This window comes from Protopterus annectens, chromosome 1.part1 (assembly GCF_019279795.1).
Source record: "Protopterus annectens isolate FY-2018-M chromosome 1.part1, PAN1.0, whole genome shotgun sequence".
Lineage (NCBI taxonomy): Eukaryota > Metazoa > Chordata > Ceratodontiformes > Protopteridae > Protopterus > Protopterus annectens.
Window position 1 is genome coordinate 847,261,582 of NC_056726.1, and position 24,859 is coordinate 847,286,440.

Sequence of the window (24,859 nt, forward strand, 5' to 3'; positions counted from 1 at the left end):
ACAAAGATGAGATGACTGGAAATGGAATCTTTACAAAAGGGTAAGAGCAAATTACATAGAAATAAAATGGGAACTGTGGGAACAATACATGTAGAGGAGGAAAGACGTTCAAAAGAAGACATGCTCTGAATGAGCTATGTAATATTTGATTGACAATGACTAGAAAATGTTTGCACTAAAATTATGACAGTCTGGTTTGTCATGTATAATGTTTGCAACTAAAATTATGTCAATATGGTTTGTTTTCATTTATATAAAAAAGAAGTTATGTACTCACCATAACGTTCCATGTGAGTTGTTCATCTCGCTCCTTGGCTCTGATTCGACCTACTACAAAGCTTAAGGTCTTCAGACAGCTCGAGGCCAAGTCCCTATCCCATGATGCACCTTAAATTACCTCAGATCTTGTTTGCTGCGTCTAATAATACCATGTGCCGTTCTATCACTCTTTAGAAGAAAACCCATAGAAAGACTGAGCAACAAGGATAAAACTAGTATCTCGGTCCTCGAAAAACCCTGGAGAGGGTAGGAAGTAAGAAGGAAGGCAAGATGAACAACTCACGTGGAATGTTATGGTGAGTACGTAACTTCTTTATGTGAAGTTGTTTTATCTCGCCATTCATTCTTACAGATGGGTAGCATCCCAAGCACCAACTTTCTTGGGTGGCTCACGGGAGTATGTTTTCCAGGACAGTAGAACCAAAGGAGGCCCTGTCAACTTTGTACTGAGTGATAAAGGTATGAGGCCTTGACCAAGTGGCTGCTGCACAAATGTTGTCTATAGGAAGCCTAGAAGAAAAGGCAGAAGATGTGGACACTGCTCTGGTAGAATGAGCCTTAATTTTATGCTGTTAGGGTAAGTTGGCAGCTGAATAAGTGCAGGTGATACAATCAGATAGCCATCCAGATAGTGTTGTTTTTGCCACTGGCATACCTTTCCTAGAATCTGAAAAGAAAATGAAAATTTGTTCTGATTTTCTGAACTCTTTTCTTCTATCTAGGTAAAATCTGAGTTGTCTATGAACATCTAGTTTGTGCAGCATATACTCAAAGTTGTTGGTATGTTTGGAGAAGAACACTAGTAACTCTATGATCTGGTTCAGGTTAGCTTCAGTACAAACTTTAGGTAAAAATGAAGGATTTGTTCGCAGGGACACTCTGGACAAGGCTTGTAGCTCTGATACTCTACGGGCAGATGTAATGGCTACTAAAAAGATAGTTTTCCAAGGCACATATTTCAAATCGCATGTGGAAGCAGGCTCGAAAGGTGGGAGGATAATGCGAGAAAGCATAAAATTTAGGTTCCATGGAGTATAAGGGGACTTCACAGGTGGTCTGAGATGGAAAGTCCCTTTGAGAAATGCTTTAGATAGCTTGTGTGACATTATGTTCAATCCTTCAAAGCCAAGGTGAAAATTAGAGATGGCTGCCAGCTGTTCCCAAACTGTAGTGGCCACAGCTCCTTTACTGAAAAGCATTGTCAAAAATTCTAAGACTGAGGAAATGGGGGCTTGATAGGGATCAATGTTATTTTGAGAAACCCATATAAAAAATCTTCTCCATTTGCTAAGGTACAATTTTCTAGTGGAGGACTTATGAGAAGATATCAAAATATGGTAGGTTTCGTTTGAGAGGTTATGGAACCTGGCTATGTTGGGAACTGGAGCAGCCAAGCTGTCAATTTCAGGGACTAAAGAGAGGGATGAAGAGACCCTGACGAACGTGTCAGGACGTCTGGAACTAGGTCCAGAATCCAAGACTCTTCCAACAGTCGAAGGAAGGGGAACCAAATCTGATGAGACTAATGAGGGGATATTAGAATGATGGTCCTTCCCAGGGCTTGTGCTTTCTGTAGTACTTTGGGTATCAAGGGAATTGGTGGGAATCAATAGAGGAGACCCAGAGGCCAATCATATATGAGTGCATCAAGGCTGGCCCCACCTGTGGAATATTCTCTCCGCTATCTCTTTTTTGAGGGACTACTTGTGAGGCAACAACACTGCCCTGCTCAGTTTGTCTGCAATCACGTTGGATTTCCCCAGGATGTGCATTGCTATCAGAAAGCACTGCCATACTCTTAGAGCCTCGTGACAAAGGGGTAAGACCTGGTTCCTCCTTGCTTGTTCAAGTACCAGACCACTGATATGCTGTCCATCTGAAATGCAATTGTCCCCAGAAGGTGAGAGTCCTGAAAGTACTGCAACGCCAAATGTACCGCTCACATCTCTAGGACATTGATATGCAGATGTGTCTCATGTTTGGTCAATGTGCCTTGGGCTGTTCTTCCTGAAAATACACCCACACCCTATCAGGGAAGTGTCCATGGTCACTGTGGCCACTGGTGAGGGTAGTATAAAAAGATGACCTATTGTTACATGAAGAGAGGTCAACCACCACCGAAGATCTTTTTTGCAAGTGTTTCTGATAATTATGTGATGAGACATTGGGAGCTCTTGGTAAGACCTCTGAGTGAATAGCAGCTATTGTAGAATCCGCATGTGCATGCGACCCAACAGTATCACTAATATTGCAGCTGCTATCATGCCTAACAACTTTAGCACTTCTGATGCTGGAGCCTTGTCTCTGGATATGATGTTGTGGACCTGCTGACGAAGTAGTAATACTCTTTCTGCTGGAAGTTTTAAAGTGGTGGTGGTGGTGCTCAATTCTGCTCCGATAAAAACAATATTTTGCGATGGCGACAAGGAAGATTTTTCTGAATTTATGGTAATGCCCAGATGATTGCAGAGAGTAAGAGTGGTGTCCCTGGCTTGTATTAGCTGATGCCTGGTGGTGGTGGTGAGGAGCCAATTGTCTAAGTATGGAAACACCTGGAATCCTAAACGCCTCAGGTGAGCCGTGACCACTGCCATACATTTGGTGAACACTCTGGAGGCTTTAGTGAGACCAAAGGACAGGGCTCAGAACTGGTAATGATTGGCTGAAAGCTGGAAGTGCAGATGATCCCTGGATGGTCTGGCCATTTTTATATGGTAGTACGCATCCGGTAGATCTATCAAGCACATCCAATTGTCTTTCCCTAAAAAGGGAAGTATCAGCTGAAGCGTGACCATCCGGAACTTCTCTTTCTTGACAGATCTGTTTAGTCTGCTGAGGTCCAAAATAGGTCCAGTCCCCTGTTTTTTTTGGAACTAAAAAGAATCTTGAGTAAGCTCCAGACCCTGTCTGGTCTGCTGGGACTGGTTGGACGACTCTTTTTCTTAGCAACGTTTGGACCTCTACTGTTGCTTGTTCCCTGTAACTGGGTGGAACGTCTGGGATTTTGGTTGCCAATGGTGGGGGAGTGGTGAAAGGAATGAAATATCCTCTGGAAACTATACTTTGTACTCAGTTGTCGTTTGTTATTTTGAGCCAGGTGTCTGGATACAAAGATAAGCGACCCCCCGACTGCCTCCAGAGTAGGACAGTCGGGCCTCCTTTTAGGAGCGCTAGTAGGGCTTCCCAAAGAACTGGTCTCTGTTGCCCTGGTTTTGCGGACCCCCTCTGCAGTGAGGGCGGAGTCTTTCATTATTGTCCCTCCTCTGTCCCTGGTGGGGGGTTCACCACGTGTATCCAGAAAGGCTCCTTGGGCTTTTCGGAACTACATCTTTCCTCCCTTTTGACCCTTGGGTTAGGGTCTGGTACGGGGGGAAAATGGACTCCGATGGCAGACAGAGTATTTCCTTCCTGCTCACACCTGGTCAGGTTCCTTAACTTTGGGCCCGAACAGGGACAAGTCATCAAAAGGGGTGTTGACAAAGGACGACTTAAAGGGCTCCATGAAGGAACACAAGTGCATCCAGGAATGTCTTCTGACAGCAATTCCTGTACTCACTGCCCTACTCATTCCATCAGTTGCATATGAAATGAGGAGCATGGACGAGTTCACTATGGAATTGAGGGTAGCAAGCTACCTCCTGCAGCAAGTGTACCCTGAGGAGCATCTCCAAGCTCTTTAAGGGGGTCTCTGTTGTCTCGTAAAATGTGTGAGATAGTTCAGTGAATGCATGGCAAAATTCGCTGAACTGTATGTGCACTTCCCGTACCTATCCATGATCGTAGAGTCGCTGTCAGGAGGATGGATAGAGGAAGACGTTTCTGACATCTCCTTTTCTGTGGCTGCCGCCACCACCACCATGGCATCAATTGGCACTCCCTTGGTGAGGAAAAACTTATCCTTGAGAGGCAGAAATAAATTTATTAGGCCTCCTAGGGACAGGCCCTATGGTGTCTGGAGACTCCCACGCCATTCGTGAGACCAACTTCATGAGCTCATCGAAGGGCGGAGACACCCAAGAGGTGGACCCTAAAGGAGAACCAATTAATCTTCAGTAGGGTTGGTGGGCTGCCAGCCACCCATCTGCCTAAGGATTTCTAATATCTCAGCAAATTAGATATTTTCAGAGGGCTCACAGACATGACCCAGCAAGTTAGAATTGGGAAATCCACCTGCACAAAGTGGCCAGTAACCAGGGGAGTCCTTCAGGGATCAGTCCTAGGACCACTCCTTTATTGCATCTACTTCTCTGAAGTCAAGGCTAATGTCACAGTCCTCTGACTGACCAAATTTGCAGAAGAGCAGTCATATAATCCATCACTGGTATTAATGATCACCAAGAAGGGCTGACACAAACAAATAACTAGTGTCAGAGTCATGGGCTAAAACGTACTCCCAAGAAATACATAATAGTATTTTGGCAGAAGACTTCTTCCCCTAGTAGCCATCATATTAACTACAAACCCCTAACAGTCAACCCAGTAGTCAGGGATTTGGGGATACACATAGACAGTTATCTAACCTTTGACCATTATGTATCTATGGTAGTCAGCACATCATTATTTGTTGTGCAACTTATAAACAAAGATATGGCATCTAGTTCCAAGGAGGTCACTGTTCCACTATAGTCAGCATTAATCATATACATCACTAAGTACACCACCTCCTTTGGTATGTACCTAACCAAGCACATCCAGTGACTGGAATGTCCACAGAGGTTCTGCACTAAAAGACCACAGGGCGTAAACAACATTTACTATGTAGACTGCCTCAAACCCATATCCTTGTATTCTGCTTCCTACAAGGGAGATCTAAGACTAGCATATAAGATATCATCAGACTCCAACTCTGATGGACCTTTAGCATATCTGCAAAACAAACAACACCTGAATTACCCAGTCTAAAGTCTTAAACCTTACCTGTGATATAAATAGGACCTGATGGAGAGACATGTATGTATCCCAGAGATTAGCCCTCCTCTGGAACTGGTCCTTTCATTCATGTGAAGCAGAGTTCCTCCCTAACTCAATTTAACTACAACTTTGGCAACTGGATGGGGAATAGGGAATTCATGCCTGGTTTGGCATCTATATCTCTAATGGACAAAGACAGCCTGTAAAAGGTTCATCTTCCAGGCCTCTGCTTGCAAATGTTTCATTTCCCAAGACCCTGCTTACACATATAAAGGGTACCAGAACCTGCCAGAAATTTGTCATGTATGGCTAGTGTTAAAATTGTCCTAGCTGTTGTTAGTTTAGTAGATACCTATGAACCTACAGAACAAGACAAAAGTCTGTGACAGTGGTTAAGGTTATACAAATCATGGATGAGCTACAATGGAAAGGGACTCACTTTACTAAGAAAATATTGTGGGACAAGTATGTACAAGGTGGCTGACATGGAAAAATCTATAAGGGTAGTACTTTTAGTTACAATGATAAGTTAGTAAGATAAATGCACACAACAATAACAGATATGAAACAATTATAATTAGTAACTTACAACAGCTTGGGTTAACAAGATACTTTAAGGAAAGTGAAAGTAGGTATAATTTAAGTTTATCTTCTCTAAAAGTTAACAGAACACTAGTGGGTCTCTTTAAGTAAGTTTTTTTAGTATGTTTTAGACTGAATAATAGCTAACTACCTGTTAATGTAAAAGTTAATACAGGTGCCTTAAATGATTCCATCTGACAGATTAAGCATCTAAATGACAACATATACACTAAAATGTCTAATTTACACAAAAGTATATACAAAATGGATATTATTAATAGGATTTATAACAAATTATGTTATAAATGTTACATGGGTGCAATAAAGATAACAGTTTACCAAAAAAAAACTATGGCTAAAACATTAGTTATGGCCTGCCACAATGACAGTTTTCAAAACATTTAAAGACTTGACTGAAGAGTTGCTAACAAGACTGAATCAGTCGGTGATGTAGCACAGAAGGATAAAGTCCTGAACATAAGAAAAAAGTCATGGTTTGATTAGAATGCTTGGTACTGGAAGATCTGGCAAAGGACAGGAGAGGAGTGAAGAGGGGTGATATGTGCTCACCTGTCTCAGGGAAGGAGTATGAGGTGTACATGCCTTGGGTGTATACTAGTGTTAAAATAGCATGTGGGAATACAGATCACATGACTGTACCTGCCTATAAAGAGGGTACGACCATTTGAGGGGTTACGTCCCTGATGGAAGTGGGTGACATATAAAAAGGCTCACTGTACACAGAGCATTTAAGCATGTAAAGACATCAGCAGTGGGAATGTCAAGTGGATTACAAAAAAAATAATTTGATAGCAACCTGAATGACAACTGCCTCACTACTTATTTTTGCCTAGTTGAAATGAACAGACAGAATCATGGTGATTAGCCAGATGATCAGAAGGGGTTGTTAGGGTGGGGGGCAAAGTATTATTTATTTAACCAAAAAAAAAAAAAACAGTGAATATGCATGACCACTATACAGATGAAAACACTCTTAATCTTGTGGCTTGTCTAATAATACCACTGTAAGGGATCTGCTTTACACACCTTCCAAGAAGCAATGGAATACGGCCACAGAGTTTGCTTAAGAATTCATAGGGAACATGCTGCTATCTGAAAAGCTGATGAAGATGGCATAAGCAAGCTTCAACCCAAATATTAAGATTTGCTGTTATATTGAAACAGCACATGAAGACTATGAGTTACCTGATGACTAGCTGAAAATGATTGCTAACAACTAGCTGATAACTTTATGGCAGTGCATGAAGAGTAACAGAGGACATACAGAAGGGGATGGAGAAGAAATGCTAGCAAATAAGAATGTGAATGAGTAAAGTAAGAAACTGGTCTACTGTTGGAGAAGAGGAAATTAAATAATTAATACAGAAACAGTATTAAAAAAAACAGGGTGGGATTCAACAAGAACCCTATTGCAAACTGTAAACCTCCAAGGCTCAAAATATAACATCAGAGGTTCTTCCAAACAGAGGAAAGTACAGCTGTCTAAATTAACTTAAGATCCCAAGGAGGAGCCACCCATTTCCTGGCAGCCTTCTTATGCAACATCACTTCCAAAATCATTTTCACATGAGCTTACATTGAAAGAGGAGGATCTACGGGCAAGCATGTTGGCACAGAAAACAAATGAACCTTGAGTGAGGAGTATGACAGGCCACAGCATAGTAACTTACACAAATACTGTAGAACCAGAGAAACACTAGCCCTGAATGGGTGCTGGTTCTCTTGGTGCCAACTAGAAACCCTTTTCCATTTACTTCTTCTTCTGGAAGGAAGCCAATCTGGTGGTCCCCTGCCATAAACAAACTTTACAACAAAAGGAAGAAACTTTTGCAGAAAAGAGGAAAATCCCAGGATGCAAAAAACTTCCTTACTAGCCTCAGTAAGAAACTGAGATGCCTCATAAAATCCTCCAAAGCTAGTTACGAAAATAAAATTGCCAAAGATTCCAAAGACAACCACAAAGCATTCTATAATTATGTCAAGAATCTAAATGGCAATGCTCAGATCTGCTCTGAGCTAAAACAGAATGGCATTAAATATACTGATCTGAAGGATATTGCCAATATCCTGGCAGATCGATTCAGTGCCAACTTCACCCCACTCTCACCCCTAAATGGCCCATCTCAATACCGGAAGATTGCCAAATTCCAGTAATAACGGCCACACAGGTACAAAATGCACTCTCTAAAGCCAAGAATACAGCATCCATGGGACCAGATGACATCCCGGGCTGTGTACTACATGAACTACAATATGAACTGGCACCTCACCTAAGTGTCATGTTTAATCATAGCCTCACCTCAGGTTTCGTGCCCACTGAGTGGCACAGAGCTACAGTTATCCCAATCCACAAGAGGGGATCCACCTTGGATCCCGGAAACTACCGTCCCATCAGTCTGACAAGCCTTATCTGCAAGGCCATGGAGCGTATTATCATGGAACTTATAAACAAAGACATTGGCAACCTTCAAACACTGGACCCCACCCAGTTTGGGTTTGTGAAGGGCCGATCTTGTCTCCTGAACCTGATTGACTTCTTTGAATCAGTCTCCAGAGCCATGGACAAGGGTAAGGTGGTCCACACAGCCTATCTAGACCTTGCCAAGGCCTTTGACACCATCCCCCACTATGGAATCATAGATAAACTTACTAAGTTGGGCATTAATCCCTATGTCACCCAATGGTTTGCTAAATGGCTTACTGATAGAACCCACACTGTAAAAGTAGCCGACTCCAAATCCAGCTCCAGACAAGTGACAAGTGGAGTACCTCAGGGTTCAGTCCTGGGGCGCTCTTGTTTGGCATCTACTTCTCTGAAGTACAGGTCAACACTAAGGGACTCTGGCTAACAAAGTTTGCAGATGACTGCAAACTGGGAGCCATTATTGAATCCCCAAATGATGTGGATACTCTACAAAGGGCCTTACAGAAACAGGTGCTTGGTGCCAGAGCCATGGGCTCAAGCTCAATGCCAAGAAATGTATTGTTATCCCCTTTGGGAAAAAACATGTATCCATGAATTACCATATAGGTGCCAGTACAGTAAACACAGAAAGTGTGATAAGAGACTTAGGGACACAGGTGGACAGTGGTCTCACCTTCGATAACCACATCGCCACAACAGTCAGGAAATCCTTCTATGTGGCACACCTCATCACAAAGGGCTTTTCATCCAGAAAAAAGGAGGTCATTGTCCCACTGTACTCATCCCTCATTAGAGCCATTATAGAATACAACGCCCCATTTGGTATGTACCTCTCAAGACATCTGCAACAACTGGAAAGGCCTCAGAAATACCTCACTAAAAGAATCACAGGCCTAAAGCAGATGCCCTACGCTGACCGCCTTAAAAAACTCCAGCTATACTCTGTCGCATATCGTCTACTCAGAGGCGATCTCTGCTTAACATACAAGGCCATGTCAAACCCAGAGCTGTTGGACATGCTACACTTAAAGAAATCCCAATCCCTCAAAGTTACACGCTCCAGGGATCTAAACCTTGTCATCACAATAAACAAAACATGTTGGAGGGATAGGTTCCTGACCCAGAGACTCCCCAGACTCTGGAATAGATTGCCCATACATGTCAAGCAGAGTGCCTCTTTGGACCTCTTCAAGAGGAACCTTGACGATTGGATGGGAGAAAGGAAATTCACCCCAGGGATCACGTCAGTCGCCCTGCTAGACAGGGGTCCAGGAAAGTAAATAATGTGGGAAGAAATAGCCAGGGAATTGTTATGGCTAGGCTTGTATAGGCCCTAGGGCTGATAGCCTAGTACCAACCTATGAACCTATGAAGCCCTTCCTTATACTGGCACACCAACCCTGTAGCCAGATACACAACACGCCCCCTTCCCTCCTGCTTAGCCATTCAGGTTATGTTTCACATTTAATTACAAAAAACAAAAAAAAAATTATATACATATATATATATATATATATATATATATATATATATATATATAAATAACTTCTTTTAAACTTTAGCAAACAGTTGTTATAGTTGATACCCTGCCTGCACGAAGCGCTACTGTGCTCACATTTTTGTTAAAAAAACAATTCTTATACATTGTGGCAAACTGCTTGCTGCAACTTTAACAAAATAACCTTTATGAATTCCCCCCACCCCCCGAATCAATTCCCCATGCATCCATACTGCAAGCAAAAATTATTAATATGATCAGCCTGGCAACTGAAACATGATGCATTTTTGTTCACCAGTTGTATTAATTGGGGTTAAACTTTTAATCTTGCTCTCATGCTGAACGTACTTAATACAGCTCCTCAAAAGAAATGGATTATAAGTGGGACTCTAATCATAACCACAGTATAATGTGTTTGAGACATGGATGCCAAGAAATTCACCATGAAAGGTGAATCTTGGCATCTATGTCAAAAAGACATAATATAGTGTTACTATCGGTGATCCAATCATACTTTCTGCAGTCCGTGGAACTTCATCTGCTCTATGTACAACGATTACAGAAAAAAAATGCACAGAGTTTTGCTGGTTTTCTAAGCAGTAAATCACTTAACAAGAGCTGTCAAAAAGTTAGGGAGATTACTGGCACATACAGCAAGCAGAAAGAAACCTGTTTTTAATTCTGCCACTGTTGTTTGCTGATCACTACTGTAATGTTTCACTGCCTAGAGCTTTACCCAATCTTAACAACTTTACAACTTACTCTTAACAATTGTTAAGATTGGATCTCACTCTACAGGAGCACTTGACTGATTTCTCTTTTTCAAAGTATCAGAGCGTAACCACAGTCCTCCATGTAGTCATCATCTTCTTTCGGCTGTTCCCGCTACGGGTCACCACAGCGGATTATCTGTTTCCATTTCTTCCTGCCTCTGCATCTTTCTCTGTCACACCAACCACCTGCATGTCCACTCTCATCAGATCCATAAACCTTATCTTAGGCCTTCCTCTTTTCCTGTTACCTGGTAGCTTCATCCTTAGCATCTTTTTCCCAATATACTCAGCATCCCTCCTCAGCACATGTCCAAACCAACGTAATCTTGCCTCTCTGGCTTTCTCTCCAAAACTTCCAACCGGGCTGACACTCTAATATAATTATTCCTAATCCTATCCACCCTTGTCACAGCCAGTGCAAATCTTAACATCTTTAACTCTGCCACATCCAGCTCTAACTCTTGCCTTTTTGTCAATGCCACTGTCTCCAACCCATATAACAGCGGGTCTCACTACCCTCTAGTAGACCTTCCCTTTCACTCTTACTGGTACTCGTCTGTCACAAATCACTCCTGACACTCTTCTCCACCCACTCCATTATGCCTGTACTCTCTTCTTCACCTCTCTTCCACACTCACCATTACTCTGAACTACTGATCCCAAGTATTTAAACTCATCCACCTTCACCACCTCTGCTCCTTGCATCCTCACCATTCCTCTATCCTCCCTCTCATTCACACACATATAGTCTGTCTTAGTCCTGGTGATCTTCATTTCTCTTCTCTCTGGAGCATATCTCCATCTCTCCAGCGTCTCCTCCACTTGTTCCCTACTCTCACTACAGATCACAATGGCATCTGCAAACATCATAGTCCACGGGGACTCCTGTCTGATTTCATCTGTCAACCTGTCCATCACCACTGCAAATAAGAAAGGGCTCAGAGCTGATCCTTGATGTAATCCCACCTCCATCTTAAATGCATCCGTCACTTCCACCGCAGACCTCACCGCTGTCGCACTACCCTCGTACATATCCTGTATCACTCTTACATACTTCTCTGACACTCCCGACTTCCTCATACAATAGCACAACTCCTCTCTAGGCACCCTGTCGTATGCTTTCTCTAAGTCTACAAAAACACAATGCAACTCCTTCTGACCTTCTCTGTAGTTCTCCAACAACACTCTCAGAGCAAACATCGCATCTGTACTGCTCTTTCCCGGCATGAAACCATACTGTTGATCACTAATCATCATGTCCCTTCTTAACCTAGCTTCCACTACTCTTTCCCATAACTTCATGCTGTGATGGATCAATTTAATCCCTCTGTAATTACTACAGCTCTGCACATCACCCTTATTCTTAAAAATCGGTACCAAAACACTTTTTCTTCATTCTTCAGGCATCTTCTCACTTTCCAAGATTTAATTAAACAATCTGGTTAGAAACTCCACTGCCATTTTACCTAAACACCTCCATGCTTCCACAGGTATGTCATCTGGACCAACAGCCTTTCCTTTCTTCATCCTCTTCATAGCTGTCCTTAGTTCCTCCTTGCTAATCCACTGCACGTCATGATTCACTATCTGCACATCATCCAACCTTCTCTCCCTGTCATTCTCTTCATTCATCAGCCCCTCAAAGTGCTCTTTCCATCTGCTCAACACACTCTCCTCGCTTGTGAGTACGTTTTCCTCATTATTCTTTATCACCTTTACCTGCTGCACATCTTTTACTAGCTCGGTCCCTCTGTCTAGCCATTCCTCCATGTACTAAACTCATATTATAACTGACAATCTAATTATAATGTACTATAGGATTCCCTACACCTTGCTGAGGGCAAACTTGTTAAGAGACCTTCTGGTTATGTACAACTTGCCAGTGCTGAAGTCCCAAATCATTGTTTTCCATAGGAGATCACTAAAGGCATGGTTTCATTGTGCTCAGTGTTAATGATTCTTTTGTTTTCAAAGATCTCCTTTTTCTTTCTACTGGTGTGACCATGGAGTTGGTATGTGCAAGTTCAAGGATAGGGGCCTGCTCACCCATATGGGGATTCTGGAAACCAGTACCACGCAAAAGACACATTTTTTCCATCAGACTGAATTCATGCCCAGGTATGCTCAGTGAGTTGTGTTTTTGCTGCACTATAAATGAATGATCCATAGTAGAAAACTTTGTGTAGTATGACTATATTGCATGTTCAAGATTACTTACTTTGTATTTCTTTAACGTTCATTTCTGGTATTTAATAAATATGCAAGGAAACCGAACGCAGCCAAAAAATCCTCTGATTTGTGTGCATTTCATGCTCCGTGTTAACAACCTGCAACCTCCAACTGTACTGTCTCATGCCAGAACTTATTACAGTCACATAAGGCATAAAGTTTTGCTAGTTATGAAAGAATTGAATATGCAAAGACTCGACTGAAAACACTGTATAGTTATACCATGCTATAATACATAGACAGTGGGTTCAGAAATGTGCAAATACCAAAAACTATCACCTTACTGGCTACATAATCAGTTAAATAATTCTACACATTTTCAAGTACATGTGGTGCTATCTAATGCTCATACTAAATTCAACAGCAGATATCACAATAATTAAGAAGTGTCTGTGAAATATTAAATAAAAACTAATATGCCTGCACTATTTACCAAAGGCTTAGTAAGCTTGTATGGAAATTCTGGCACAGTTTTCAAGTAACAAGAGTAAAAACAATTCTGAAGACAAAAAAACTGCATCAATGGACTTAACAGACGGTGTTGCTAGCACCTCTGTGAAGTCTTAACATGATAGAATTCCACTCGACATATGGAATGAATATTTGTTTTAACATTCATGCTTTTGCATGCTTTCCACAATGTTTTTATCAAACCATGCAACACACAATAAAACAGTGCCCTTATCATGCTACTGTGACACAATGAACTATACTATTGTGGGCAAGACAAACATCTTTACAACTGCCCTAATAACAAATAATTAAACAGAATTTAACCCTTCAGATGATCATAAAATGTAATGGAAAAAGTATCAAATTAAATATGTAATATCTTGAGAAACTTCTGTAAAGGATAACTCTAAATATTTTATTGCATTAAATATATCAGTCATGCTATAAGAATGTAGAGAAAGAACTCTATGAAACAGATAAGTGCACTATTATCTGAATACGTGCTTTATAATTTCCTTACTTGGTAGAGGAGCACCTGGTGCCCCAGATAATAAAATGTTCAGTTCTTTTTTGCTAAGACTTGACATCTCCTCTGCATATACTGCTTGTAGAAGGCACTGAAACTGCAGGCAAAGTACATCCAGCAATGCCTGGACAATATGTGAAGGCAGGATGTCAGCATCAGAGCTGCAAGGAAGGAAGATCAATAATATTAAATATGAAAAGAAAGAAATAACAGCAATACTCGATTTGTTTAGTCAAAGTGCAAATACGACAAGCAATGCTTTAAGACTTTCCTCTCTCACTATACTTATTCTGCTAATTCATGCCAGAATCACTAATTGCTAACCCAACAAAACAGATCACAGAAAAAAATAAAGACTTACACAGAAAAAATGCTGTAAGCAACAATTATCCCCCACAAGGCTATGTGATATAGGAAAATAATAGTCTGACCACAGGCCTCACCATCCCTGTAAGGTCCATTATTTCAGAGTAGCACCTACCCCAGACAGCATTAGAAACAAACGATCAATAGAGGTTTTCATATTCACTATTATTAAAATAAATAATTATTATGCAATGGATTATGATGCAAAACAGCTTATCCTCCACATTTTTTAATACAGGTTGTACCGCAACAGATGTAGAATTATGAAATTTTAGTTGGAAATGTAGTGCCACCTCCCCTACTGCCCACTTCATTTAGGCTAACACACACACAGTCGTGCACATAAATATTCACAAAGTGACAATACGTGTATACACAAATATTCACAAAGTGACATGCACATACAACCACAACCACACACAGACAGAATTTATGCTTTAAAGTGTGATTACTTTTAAGTTGTCTAAAATGGGCAATGCTTTTCACTGAAGCACTGAATAAACAAGGTATTTAAATACTTAAGTATCAGAGTAGATAAAATGTAAAACACATGTACATAAAAAGCTATGTAGACTTTTGTATTGCTCAATAAGGAAGAAATAGTAAAAAGACAAAGAACCCCCAACTACTCCATGAACTGCATTCAAATTCTCCTTCATCATAATGAAAACAGTTGGTCTTGATGCTGAGTTAACAAGTGAAAGAAACAGTGCCAGAATGGATTTTTTTTTGTTATTGTTGGCATGCCAGTTACATGCCATGAGCAGGTACTCTCTTTTTTGCAGTGGGCACTCCTTGTAAATTAATTCACCCCTTTGGAACTCTGGGTGACTATCGGGTTTTTATTATTTTAGAAGCAAATCTTCCAAGCAGTTGCATGACTATTCTTTCAGTGCACTATCTGAAAGTAGACAAAGGCACTCAACAGGTTTCATTAAAGGATACTGCAAGAAAGTGCAGCTGCATGAGGTACTTACCATATCAACATATTTATTTTTTGTTTTCAGTATTAATTACATATATGCAGCACCAGCTGTACTGATTTTCTCCAGTGATTTAATACTTCCAAGGCAGTGAATAATGATGTACTTGCATTTATACTGTATAATCACAGGTTGGCAACAGACAAAATATTACAAATGCAAACAGCCCAGGTAACTCATCTCTGGTACAATGACATGCAGATGAATACACTTACAAAGAAGCCTTGGGAAGATACTGCTTGAGTAAATTTACAGGTTTGAATAGAAAACTAGCAATCTACTGGGCTTCAAGAAGTTTGGATGCCATAGCCTCATGTTGATATTTTCCGCCTCACATATATCCATAAAAATGGTTTCTGGAGTCTATATTATATCCTTGAAGAGGCATGCCATCGAATGCCTCTTCATCAACCCTTAAACTGCGAAATCACAAAACAGTGAACTTTCACATCAGCAATTTCTTTCACTGGGAAAAAAATCACTTGCCCTAAAAAGAAAAACACATCACTACAAACATTACAAAGTGGGGGGCTGCACCCTCCACACACCCTAACTAAATATACCAACTCCAAGATCGCAATACAGTGGGGAAAACGGCAAACTAACAGGGATGGCCAAGCGATTTCTTCACCAGGGAAGGAAATCGCTGATGTGAATGTTCACTGTTTTGTGATTTCCCGGTTTAAGGGTCGATGAAGAGGCGTTCGATGGAACGCCTCTTCAAGGATATAATATAGACCCAGGTTCTGAAGGAAGTTAAAGAATGGCTTAGCCTGGTATTAGAAGAAAGCTTATTCCATAATATTGGACAGTAGAGTTAAACACATCTGTCACTCTTTTGGTATTACTATTTATTTTTAGTCTTAGGTTTCCACACCCAGTGTTAGTTCCCCCAGCAGTGCATTCCAGACACAGACTTTCACACCAAACTGAATAAGACATTACCTTATATGTCAACCACAGGTCATTTCTAAATAACCTTCAAGAAACAGAACATAATGACAATTCCAGAAATCTGTCTCAATATTTCAAATTTTCCAACCCTATAATTTTTATAATAAGGGTCTGCAACTTTTCATGTTCTTTCAGATGATGTGTTTGAAGACTACAAAATATAGTATGGTATTTAATAATGGGTCAGATCAGTCAGATACAAAGATGACTATACATGTCCCTTAGTATTAGACAGATTACAGGACAAGCTTTCCTGTCACAACTTGACATTAGGTCTTTAATCTTGGTGCTTTTTGCTATGACATTACCAATTATTTTGTAATCTGTTTATGGCCTCTGCACAGTCTTATGAAGATACATTTAGTGTCGTTGCTACTGTATCAGACGTGCATTTTTTGTAGACAATTTTAAACAATTTCAGAATAATTTCCTGAAGTAATTACATTACTTGGTTTGCAGTCATCAGCATATTTGGGTATCCACTGCCTAATTTCCTACTTTTGTATTTCAGAACAGTGCAAGACGTGTCCTGTAAAGTTCTGCTTTACCCACTGAATTATGTAGTAACTGAAATTTAATGGTATTCTTCTGTCAACTATTTCCAGTCATTCAGTAGTATGATTCTAAAAACTTCTCATTTTCCTCTAACAATTTATTTATTTATTTCATCTGTCTTTGTTTACCGGGAAAGTCTGACTGGGTAATACCCATTTTCAGCAGAGCCACGGGGAGAAAAGCTCTATTTGTTTACACTGTATTATACTTAGTTCTAATTAAACACAGAGTAGTTACATTTTATTTACATTTATACACATAAAGTAGCTACATTTATACATTCTAAGATTTTACAGAGTCAGAAGTTACTAAAGAGAAGGTCCATGTGCAACTTAATGGTTGTACATGCCACAGTTATGTATAAAAAGTTGTTTTGTAATTTCAGTGGGAGGTTGAAAGTATTCTGTTTCAGGAGAGTATTTGGGGAATATTGTACAGTGAGCACAAAGTCTTAATCTGGTTATGAGCATGTGCAGGACCAGGACTGGTCAAGATGTTGTTAAAGCAATGGTTTAAAACTACTGAGTTTGTCGGAGAGTTTTATTTGTGTGGGGATACTACCCCAGACTTTAACAACATATTGGGAGTAGACTGAGTCTCCTGCAATAACATTTGATTTATCTGTCAGTAGTAAGAATTTGTTACTAGAACAGAAGTCCCTTGCTGCACAGTAGGGCAGTAATAATAGGCTTATGGCCAGACACCAAAAGGCGATTTTTTTTTTTTTTTAGAGAATGCAAGACGGCTGCACACTGACCAACAGTTTAATTTCAGCTCTCCCAGTGTCAAAAAGAAACTGAAAAATAAGAGCTAGTAGTTCTTCCAGCTTTGAGTAAAATTTAGTTAATGGCAAATAACTACGCTGCCTAGATGCCAGCAAAGATGAAATCTACAGAACCTGAAAGGAAATCAACTAGAAAAGGTGAACAGAAAACACTGACTGTGAAGAATCCTGTAGCTGTTCATCAAAAACGGTTCAAGCTCCCACTATGGTACAAACTGCTTCCAGCAATTTAGAAGAAAATTTAAATCAAATAAACTCAGAGATGATTAAAATAAATGAAACATTGAAGGTGTGTATCAACTCAAACACCAAACAGCTGGAAAAATACAAGCTTTAACTAGTTATTTAGATGAACTGATAAAACTACAAAAATCAGAGAATCAGCTGAAGCAAAAAACTGGACGAGTATAAGACTTCTCAAGAAGAGTGGTTTCAAACAAATGGTAGAGGTAGAAGACAGAGTATGCAGAGAAAACCTGAGATTTTCTTCTGTACCACAGAAAGTGGAAGAAACAGACTGTATGAATTTTATGAAAACATAAATAAGCAACTAGACTGGTATTCCACAGCAGGATTTGTTAATTCAAAGGGCATATTGAGTGTATGCTCCAAACCTGGCAATGAAGAAGGCAGGCAAGACCTGTATCAGTGAAGATGCAATCATACCTGCAGAAAGAGATTATCCTAACAAAATGGAGACAGTAGGGCAAAGTATTAAAAACTGGAGACAGTAGAGTGCTTGCTGAAAATGATTAGTCACTCTACACCAAGCAAAAAAAGAAGCAAATTTATCCCAGTGATCAGTGAATGTCAAGAGGCACATGTAAAATTCAAGCTGATGTATCCAGATGTCTTTAGAATATTTTTTGCCTGGAGGATTAAAGACCTACTTGTTAAAAATGAAGAGAATTTAAGGAATGGGAACTAGAAATTATCTGTGAGTTATTAGGGAAGATAGAAATTTCTTCATACGTTATAGCTAGTGAGTGGAGTAAACTAAAGGAAGAGTTTAAAAATATGGCAGAAAAAAAAGAAATACAGTTAAGAAATAAGAATTATTTAGAGGGGCTAACAAAGGTTGATGTACTGCAGAATAAGGGGAATTTGCCAAAACAAGAAGAGAAACAACTGTGCTGGAGAGAAAATAGGGGAGTCTGTGGATAATCTGGATGAGTTTAGACAGAAAGCAGGATGGATTATTGACAAACTTAGGAAGCCTATAACAAGAAAGTAATCACAGATCTTGTAGACGTATTAGAAATTTAAGAAATTTTAAGAAAATGTCTATAAAGCCAGAAAAATGTGGAACTCAAGGAAGAGCACAAATAGAAATATCTGTGGAAGACTTAAGTATGTCAAGTTTAGAGTTAGATGAGTCTCAGCAATTAACAGTTAAGAAAGGAGAAATTAGATAAAAATGACAATGTGTAATTAATCTCAGGAAGGTCTCGAGGAACAGATGGTATTCCTGCAGAAGTTTGGATGCTAGGAGGGAAGAAAGTGATAAAGAACTGGAAGGTTTTATTTAACAGTATTTTGAAAGGACAGGAAGCACCAACAATTCGGAAGAAATATGTGGTAGCTGTAATACCTAAAGGCAGCAAAGACCCATCAGACTCAGCTTCATATAATCCCATTTCAATTTTAAATCATGATTATAAAGTGTTTACAGCTATACTAGTTAAGAGTGACAAAGGGCTGCAAAAATTGACAGATATGGATTTGTGTCATTTTGTGGAGTGGAGACAAACATCTGACATCAGTAATAGAACAACGATGATCCAGAGGGAAGCAGAATATCAGAAAATACCACTGTTGTTGCTGGGTCTTGATGTACAGAAAGTATTTGACAGAGTAAGATGGGATTTTATGAGTAAGGCAATGGAACCATTTGCATTTGCAGATACAATAATAAAGTTAATTAGGAGGACGTATGAAGGACAGGAGGGAAAAAATTAAGTGGGAATGTTCCTCTCTGATATGTGGTGTCTGAAGAGAGGTGTCCTCTTTCCCCTTTGTTATTTGTGCTATATTTAAAGTCAATAGCAACGAAAATAAAGGACTCAGAAATTCAATGATATAACTGGTATGGTAATCAATAAAGGTTGACTTTATTTACAGATGATATTATTTTGTACCTGATAAAACCAGAAAATGGTCATTTCAGTGCTGTGGAACATTTTGAAACAGCTAACAGTTTTTCTAAGATATAAAACTAATGAAGATAAAACAAAGACTATAACCATAAACTATATACCCACACACAAATTGGGTTAGCAATGCCCTTATTTATGGGAATACAACAAAATGAAGTATTTAGGAATATGGATTAAAAAGGATGCTGTTATAGAAGCTAAAGATAATTGGGAAGAGACTAAACCAAAGATCAGAAAAAAATGAGAAACTGGAAGTTCTTGTTTATGGATATGGATAGCAAGATACAAGCAGTGTAAATGTTATTATAGTCCATTTAGTTTTATATAAGTTCATGCATACTTTCAGCAAACAGAGAAGTTGTAGACAGCAATTAATAAAGAGTTGAAGGAAATTATCTTGGAGGGGAAAAGGGCAAGTGGTAAGTGGGATAAAGATGAACCTTCCAACTGAACAAGGTAATTTAGGATTACCTAATTTGAAGGGACATTTTAACAGTTACACAGGCTCATATACATAATAAGCAGAAAGGCATAATTCAAAGTGGAAAGGGATGATGATGGAGGGGGAAATTCAAAAAATAAGGACAGAGTGGGATTTTGGATGAAGATCCTTAAAGATAACAACTGCCACACAGATATAAAGTAGCAGAAAGTACTCTAAGAAGTAAGCCAGCATGAAAATGGAGACAGGAGATTTTGCCAGTAGTGATGATTGCAATTAGGGGTCCAGAGAATAGGCAAGAGGGGGGTGGAATTTAATAGAGAAAACTGGCAAAGGAACCAAGGTATTGAGGCAAATAACTAGAGAGGCGAAGGTAACAGGATGGGAAGAGGCCAAGAAGACATCTGGACTGCAGACTAGAGATTGCTATCCCTATCGGGGAATGATATCAAGAGTATAGGCAAAGAGAAAAGAATAAGGGAGTCCTAAGTAAACGACCTGCTCTGGAAGAGTTTTTAGTTGAATCTTGAACAGAAGCTGCTGTTAAAATTGGGATAATTAGTGCTGTATATAAAATACTGCAAAGTAACTACAAGAATCAATCACAGGAGGTTACAAAAGATTGGGAGAATAGTCTGGATAAGCAATTTACAATGGAACAACAGGAGGACATATGTATGGCTCCCAAGTATGCAGCAAAGTCCAAACAATTTACAATTTTTGCTTGAAAGTGATAACATAGGTATTTTATTCCCCAAGCAAGTTCCAAAGAATTTTTCCTCAGGAAGATGGCAAATGTTGGAGGTGTGATGGGGAAGAAAGGGGTAACTGAAAACATATGTTCTGGGAGTTTAATAACATGGCAGACTTTTAAAAATTCCCTACAGAGTACTCTGCACAAAATACTGGATGAGCAACTAGGTGTAAATAAGGAAATTATTTTTTTGAACTGGAGCACAGGAGCTGAATTGCCTAAACATAGTAAGACTTTGTTAAGTTTAATTCTGGTGTCTGCCAAAAAAAGCAATTACTAGAAAATGGAACTCTAAGTGTAAACCAACTGTATTTGAAGTACTGAATATTGTGATGGAGATAAAAGAACTGGAAGTGAAATTTTTACAAAAGGAAGGCACAAATTACATAGAAATAAATGGAAATTGTGGGAACAATATATGGATAATAATGTTCAGGCGAAGAAAGAGGCAAGCAAAGGCAAGAATTCAGAAATTTATGTAATGCTGGACTGATGATAGTTATAAAAAAGAACATATGTTATGTATAATGTATGTAACTGTAAACATTTTTTTTTTATATTACTGTAGGTTTGTCTATGTCTTGAGGGATCATTTAATAACGGCTACTTCCTTTTAGAGTTTGCGAAGTAGAGTGAGTTTATTACCTCTTTTTAGAGTTTGCAAAGTAGAGCGAGTTTATAATTAGCAACCAAATGAGCAGAACCATGATATGAAGACACAACAGCTAATATACCATTAAATTAACATCAGCTTCCACTCCTTGCCCCCTCCTATCCATGAGATCAGAAACTTTTCTAACTCCTCACCACTCATGCAGCAAACAATCTCAGAAGCATGCAACAACACTGCATGAACAAACAAAGGGAAGACCACAGGATGGAGGAAGCTAACATCAAATAAAGAGAGGAATTCAACCACATATTGTTAACACTGCATCATACAAATGCCCTACACTTTCCATTCCTATTTGCCTTTTCAGCATTCATTATAAGCAAGCAAAATCCCAGTCTATGTATTTAAAAAGAAAGAAGAAGTTCTTGATAACATATTCTGAATCAATACACTAGTATCCTCCATTCGAGATTCTGGCAAAGTATCCAACTTACAATGCTTAGTTGAAGTGTAAAGAGAAGACCAGCATGGGGCCTTGCAAATAACCAACACAAAAACATCTGACAATTACTGCTGAAGCAACAGAAGGCCTAGAACAATGAGCTATGACTTTACCAAATTTTCCTTCGTTATACATTTTTTGGAGACTCATCACTGCATACTGTATAAGCAAAGCCAGTCAGCCATTTTTTTTTTTTTACTTCCAGGTGAATTCAAGCTATATTCTTTTTATTCTGAGCAAAAGAGACAAAGAAGTAAAGAAGTTATCAGATATTTAAATGGTGTGGTACTACAAGCATAGAGGGGCATAACTACTTATTAAGATCCAGAGTATGGAAAATCTGAATTTTGAGGATAAGCAGAGAAGAAAGGCAAACTAAACAATCTGACATCACCTTAAGCAGGAGACTGAAAGTAAATTAAAATATAGTATTGAGATTAAAAGCAATAAAAGTGTGAAGGATGGAGGCACTGCTACATGATGCAAAAATCAGTAGAAAAAAATTTCTATAGCAAAAACTTTTTAGGTAAAGAACAACTGCTATGAAGGTAAGTTTACTAAGTATCTTCAGAACACAGATAAAATTCAAAGAAAAAAGAAACAAATTTTCCTTTTTGAGTTTCAGATTTAAAATAAAATTCCCTTCAATATCTTCTGCATAGGAAAAGAAAAAAATCAGGAAGATCACATAGTGGAGAAGCAGACAAAGTACAACAATGAACTTTAAGTTAAAAGATGAGATAAATAAAGTAGAATCAGATGCAATTTAATTTACAATGGAGAAAAAACTACACTAATAAAACGGGTCTATATTATTAGCTCAAAAGCTAATACTATCGAATGCAAGTCTGTCGACATGTATATAGCGAACGGCATATTTAGCAAAACACGTCTTCATCGAAAGTGAAATCATCGAACAGTTATTGTTGGCCAACATCGCGTCCCTGCTGTGAAGTAACAATACTAACAGCAGCTCATTGCTAAACTTATAAAAACGTCCTCACCTGCTGTTCCACAATTATTGCACAAAACATACAACCCTAATAAAAAAATTATTAAACAAAAAAAGCACTAAAACTTTTATGCAGGGGGCAAGCCCCCCTGTGCTCCCCACACCCCAGCTACTTAAACATACCAACTCCAAGATCTCACAACATCGAAGTAAATGGAAATCTCCCCTTACGGAGATTTCCGTTTAAACGTTCAATGTTGTGCGCTTTCGGCAATAGCTCGGGCCAACCAAAACTTTTCAATGCACTGCATTTTGATGGAAGTCATACTTGACATTTCTGTTGTTCAACATTTATGTGTCGATAGACTTGCATTCGATTGAATTAGCTTTCGAGCTAATAATATTGACCCTAATAAAACTTTATGAGACTCATTTTCATATGAATAACTACAACTTCCTAAAAATAAGTCTTCTGGAAAAGATTGGCATATTAGGAATGAAATTCCTGACGTCCATGACATCATATAAAGCCTGTGCAGGGATGTATGGAGCACATTTCCCTTAAGCAAAACGTAAGATCTTCCCTGAAAGACAAACTACAGTTGTGTAAGTAAACTTAACAGTAGATGTTCAACACTGCTGCAGTAGCCTTAGCTATAAAGGTTATATGCTGCCAAGGATATAACAGCTAGCCAGCTTCCAACGCTTCAAGGCACCTTCCATGCACCAAAACTGTCAGGCAGGTCAAGATAAGCTGACTAAAAGATAAGTTTGGGTGCCAACCCTTTAGAGAAAGAGGCTTAGCTCTGAAAAGTGCAATGCTAGGAATAAAAAATAAATAAATACATAAATGTCCACACCCTGACATAAAACACCAAAAAACAAGAGGGATGCAGGGAGGAAGCGGTTACTGCAGCAGTGATCATTCAACCATCTACTGTTATCGTAAGTTTACTTACACAACTGTACTATCATCATCATACTGATCACTGCTGCAGTAGCCTTAGCTATATGGGTAGATTACCCTAGCTTAGTATATTTGGGAGGTGGAAGTAAAAGAGTCAAGAGACCCTGAAAAATGGTCCTAGCAAAGCCTGAAATGGACCTAGAGTAGGAATCAAGCATATAGTGCTTTGCAAAAGTATGTACAGAAGACCAAGTAGCAGCTTCTAGAATACTTCTTGAATCCAACCCTTTTCAAAAATCTATAGATGAAAACAAGATCCTGATGGAGTGGGGCTTGACCCTGCCTGGAATAGTTTTGTTATAATGAATATAACAAAATATAATAGCCTTAGAAAACTATTTGGAAACGGCCTGTTTTAACTCAGGCTGTCCCTTCACAAGGAATGAACAACTGAGCCAAATATCTGAAAAATTTAGTTCTGTCAAGACAGTACCTGAGCTGTCTCTGGACATCCAAGGTATGGAGTAGGCTTGCTCCTTCATTTTAGGTTCAGGAAAGAAAAGGTTTAGCTAGATAGTTTAGTTTAAAGTAAACTCAGATACCACTTTGGACACAAAGGAACTACTAGTTCTCAAATAAACCCTATCCCTGTGGGAAAAAAGATAGGACTGAGCTTGCAACTCTTTTAGCAACGGTCAGTGCAATCAGTGCAACTCTTTTCCACGTTATGAACCTCAAGTCAGCCAGGTTAGCTGGTTCAAATTGAGCAAGTGTTAGCTTCTCCAACACAAAATTAAGATCCCAAGGAGGGCCCGCTGGCTTTCTTGGAGGCCTCTTGTGCAAACCCCCCTTTCAAAAACATTTTGACATAAGACTGCATTGAAATAGGAGGATCCAAGGAAAGACATACTGAAATGGCCAATAAATAAACCTTGATAGAGGAATAAGAAAGGCCATAGGATAGTAGCTTGCACAAATATTGTAAAGACAGTGAACAACTAGCACTGAATGGGTGCTGGTTATGTTGCCGGCAGCAACTCTAAAACCTTTTCCATTTGTTAATATATGATGTTCTAGTAGCAATCTTTCTTGCCTCCATAAGTGCCTACTGCACAGCATCAGTAAACAGGTGCCTAAATGGAATTAAGATCCTATCATCCAGAGAGTCAGCTGAAGTTGATTTATGTTGGCCCC

The 24,859-nt window shown here is 39.3% G+C and overlaps 1 protein-coding gene across 1 annotated transcript in view; it reads right to left on the minus strand.

Moving 5' to 3' along the window:
* LOC122815150 (probable E3 ubiquitin-protein ligase HERC1) overlaps nt 1-24,859 on the minus strand; it is a 5,886,073-nt gene that overhangs the window by 2,979,646 nt on the left and 2,881,568 nt on the right. Inside the window, exon 30 of the mRNA XM_044087407.1 lies at nt 13,692-13,858. Coding sequence (XP_043943342.1) covers nt 13,692-13,858 — 167 coding nt within the window. The remainder of the gene's footprint in view (nt 1-13,691; nt 13,859-24,859) is intronic.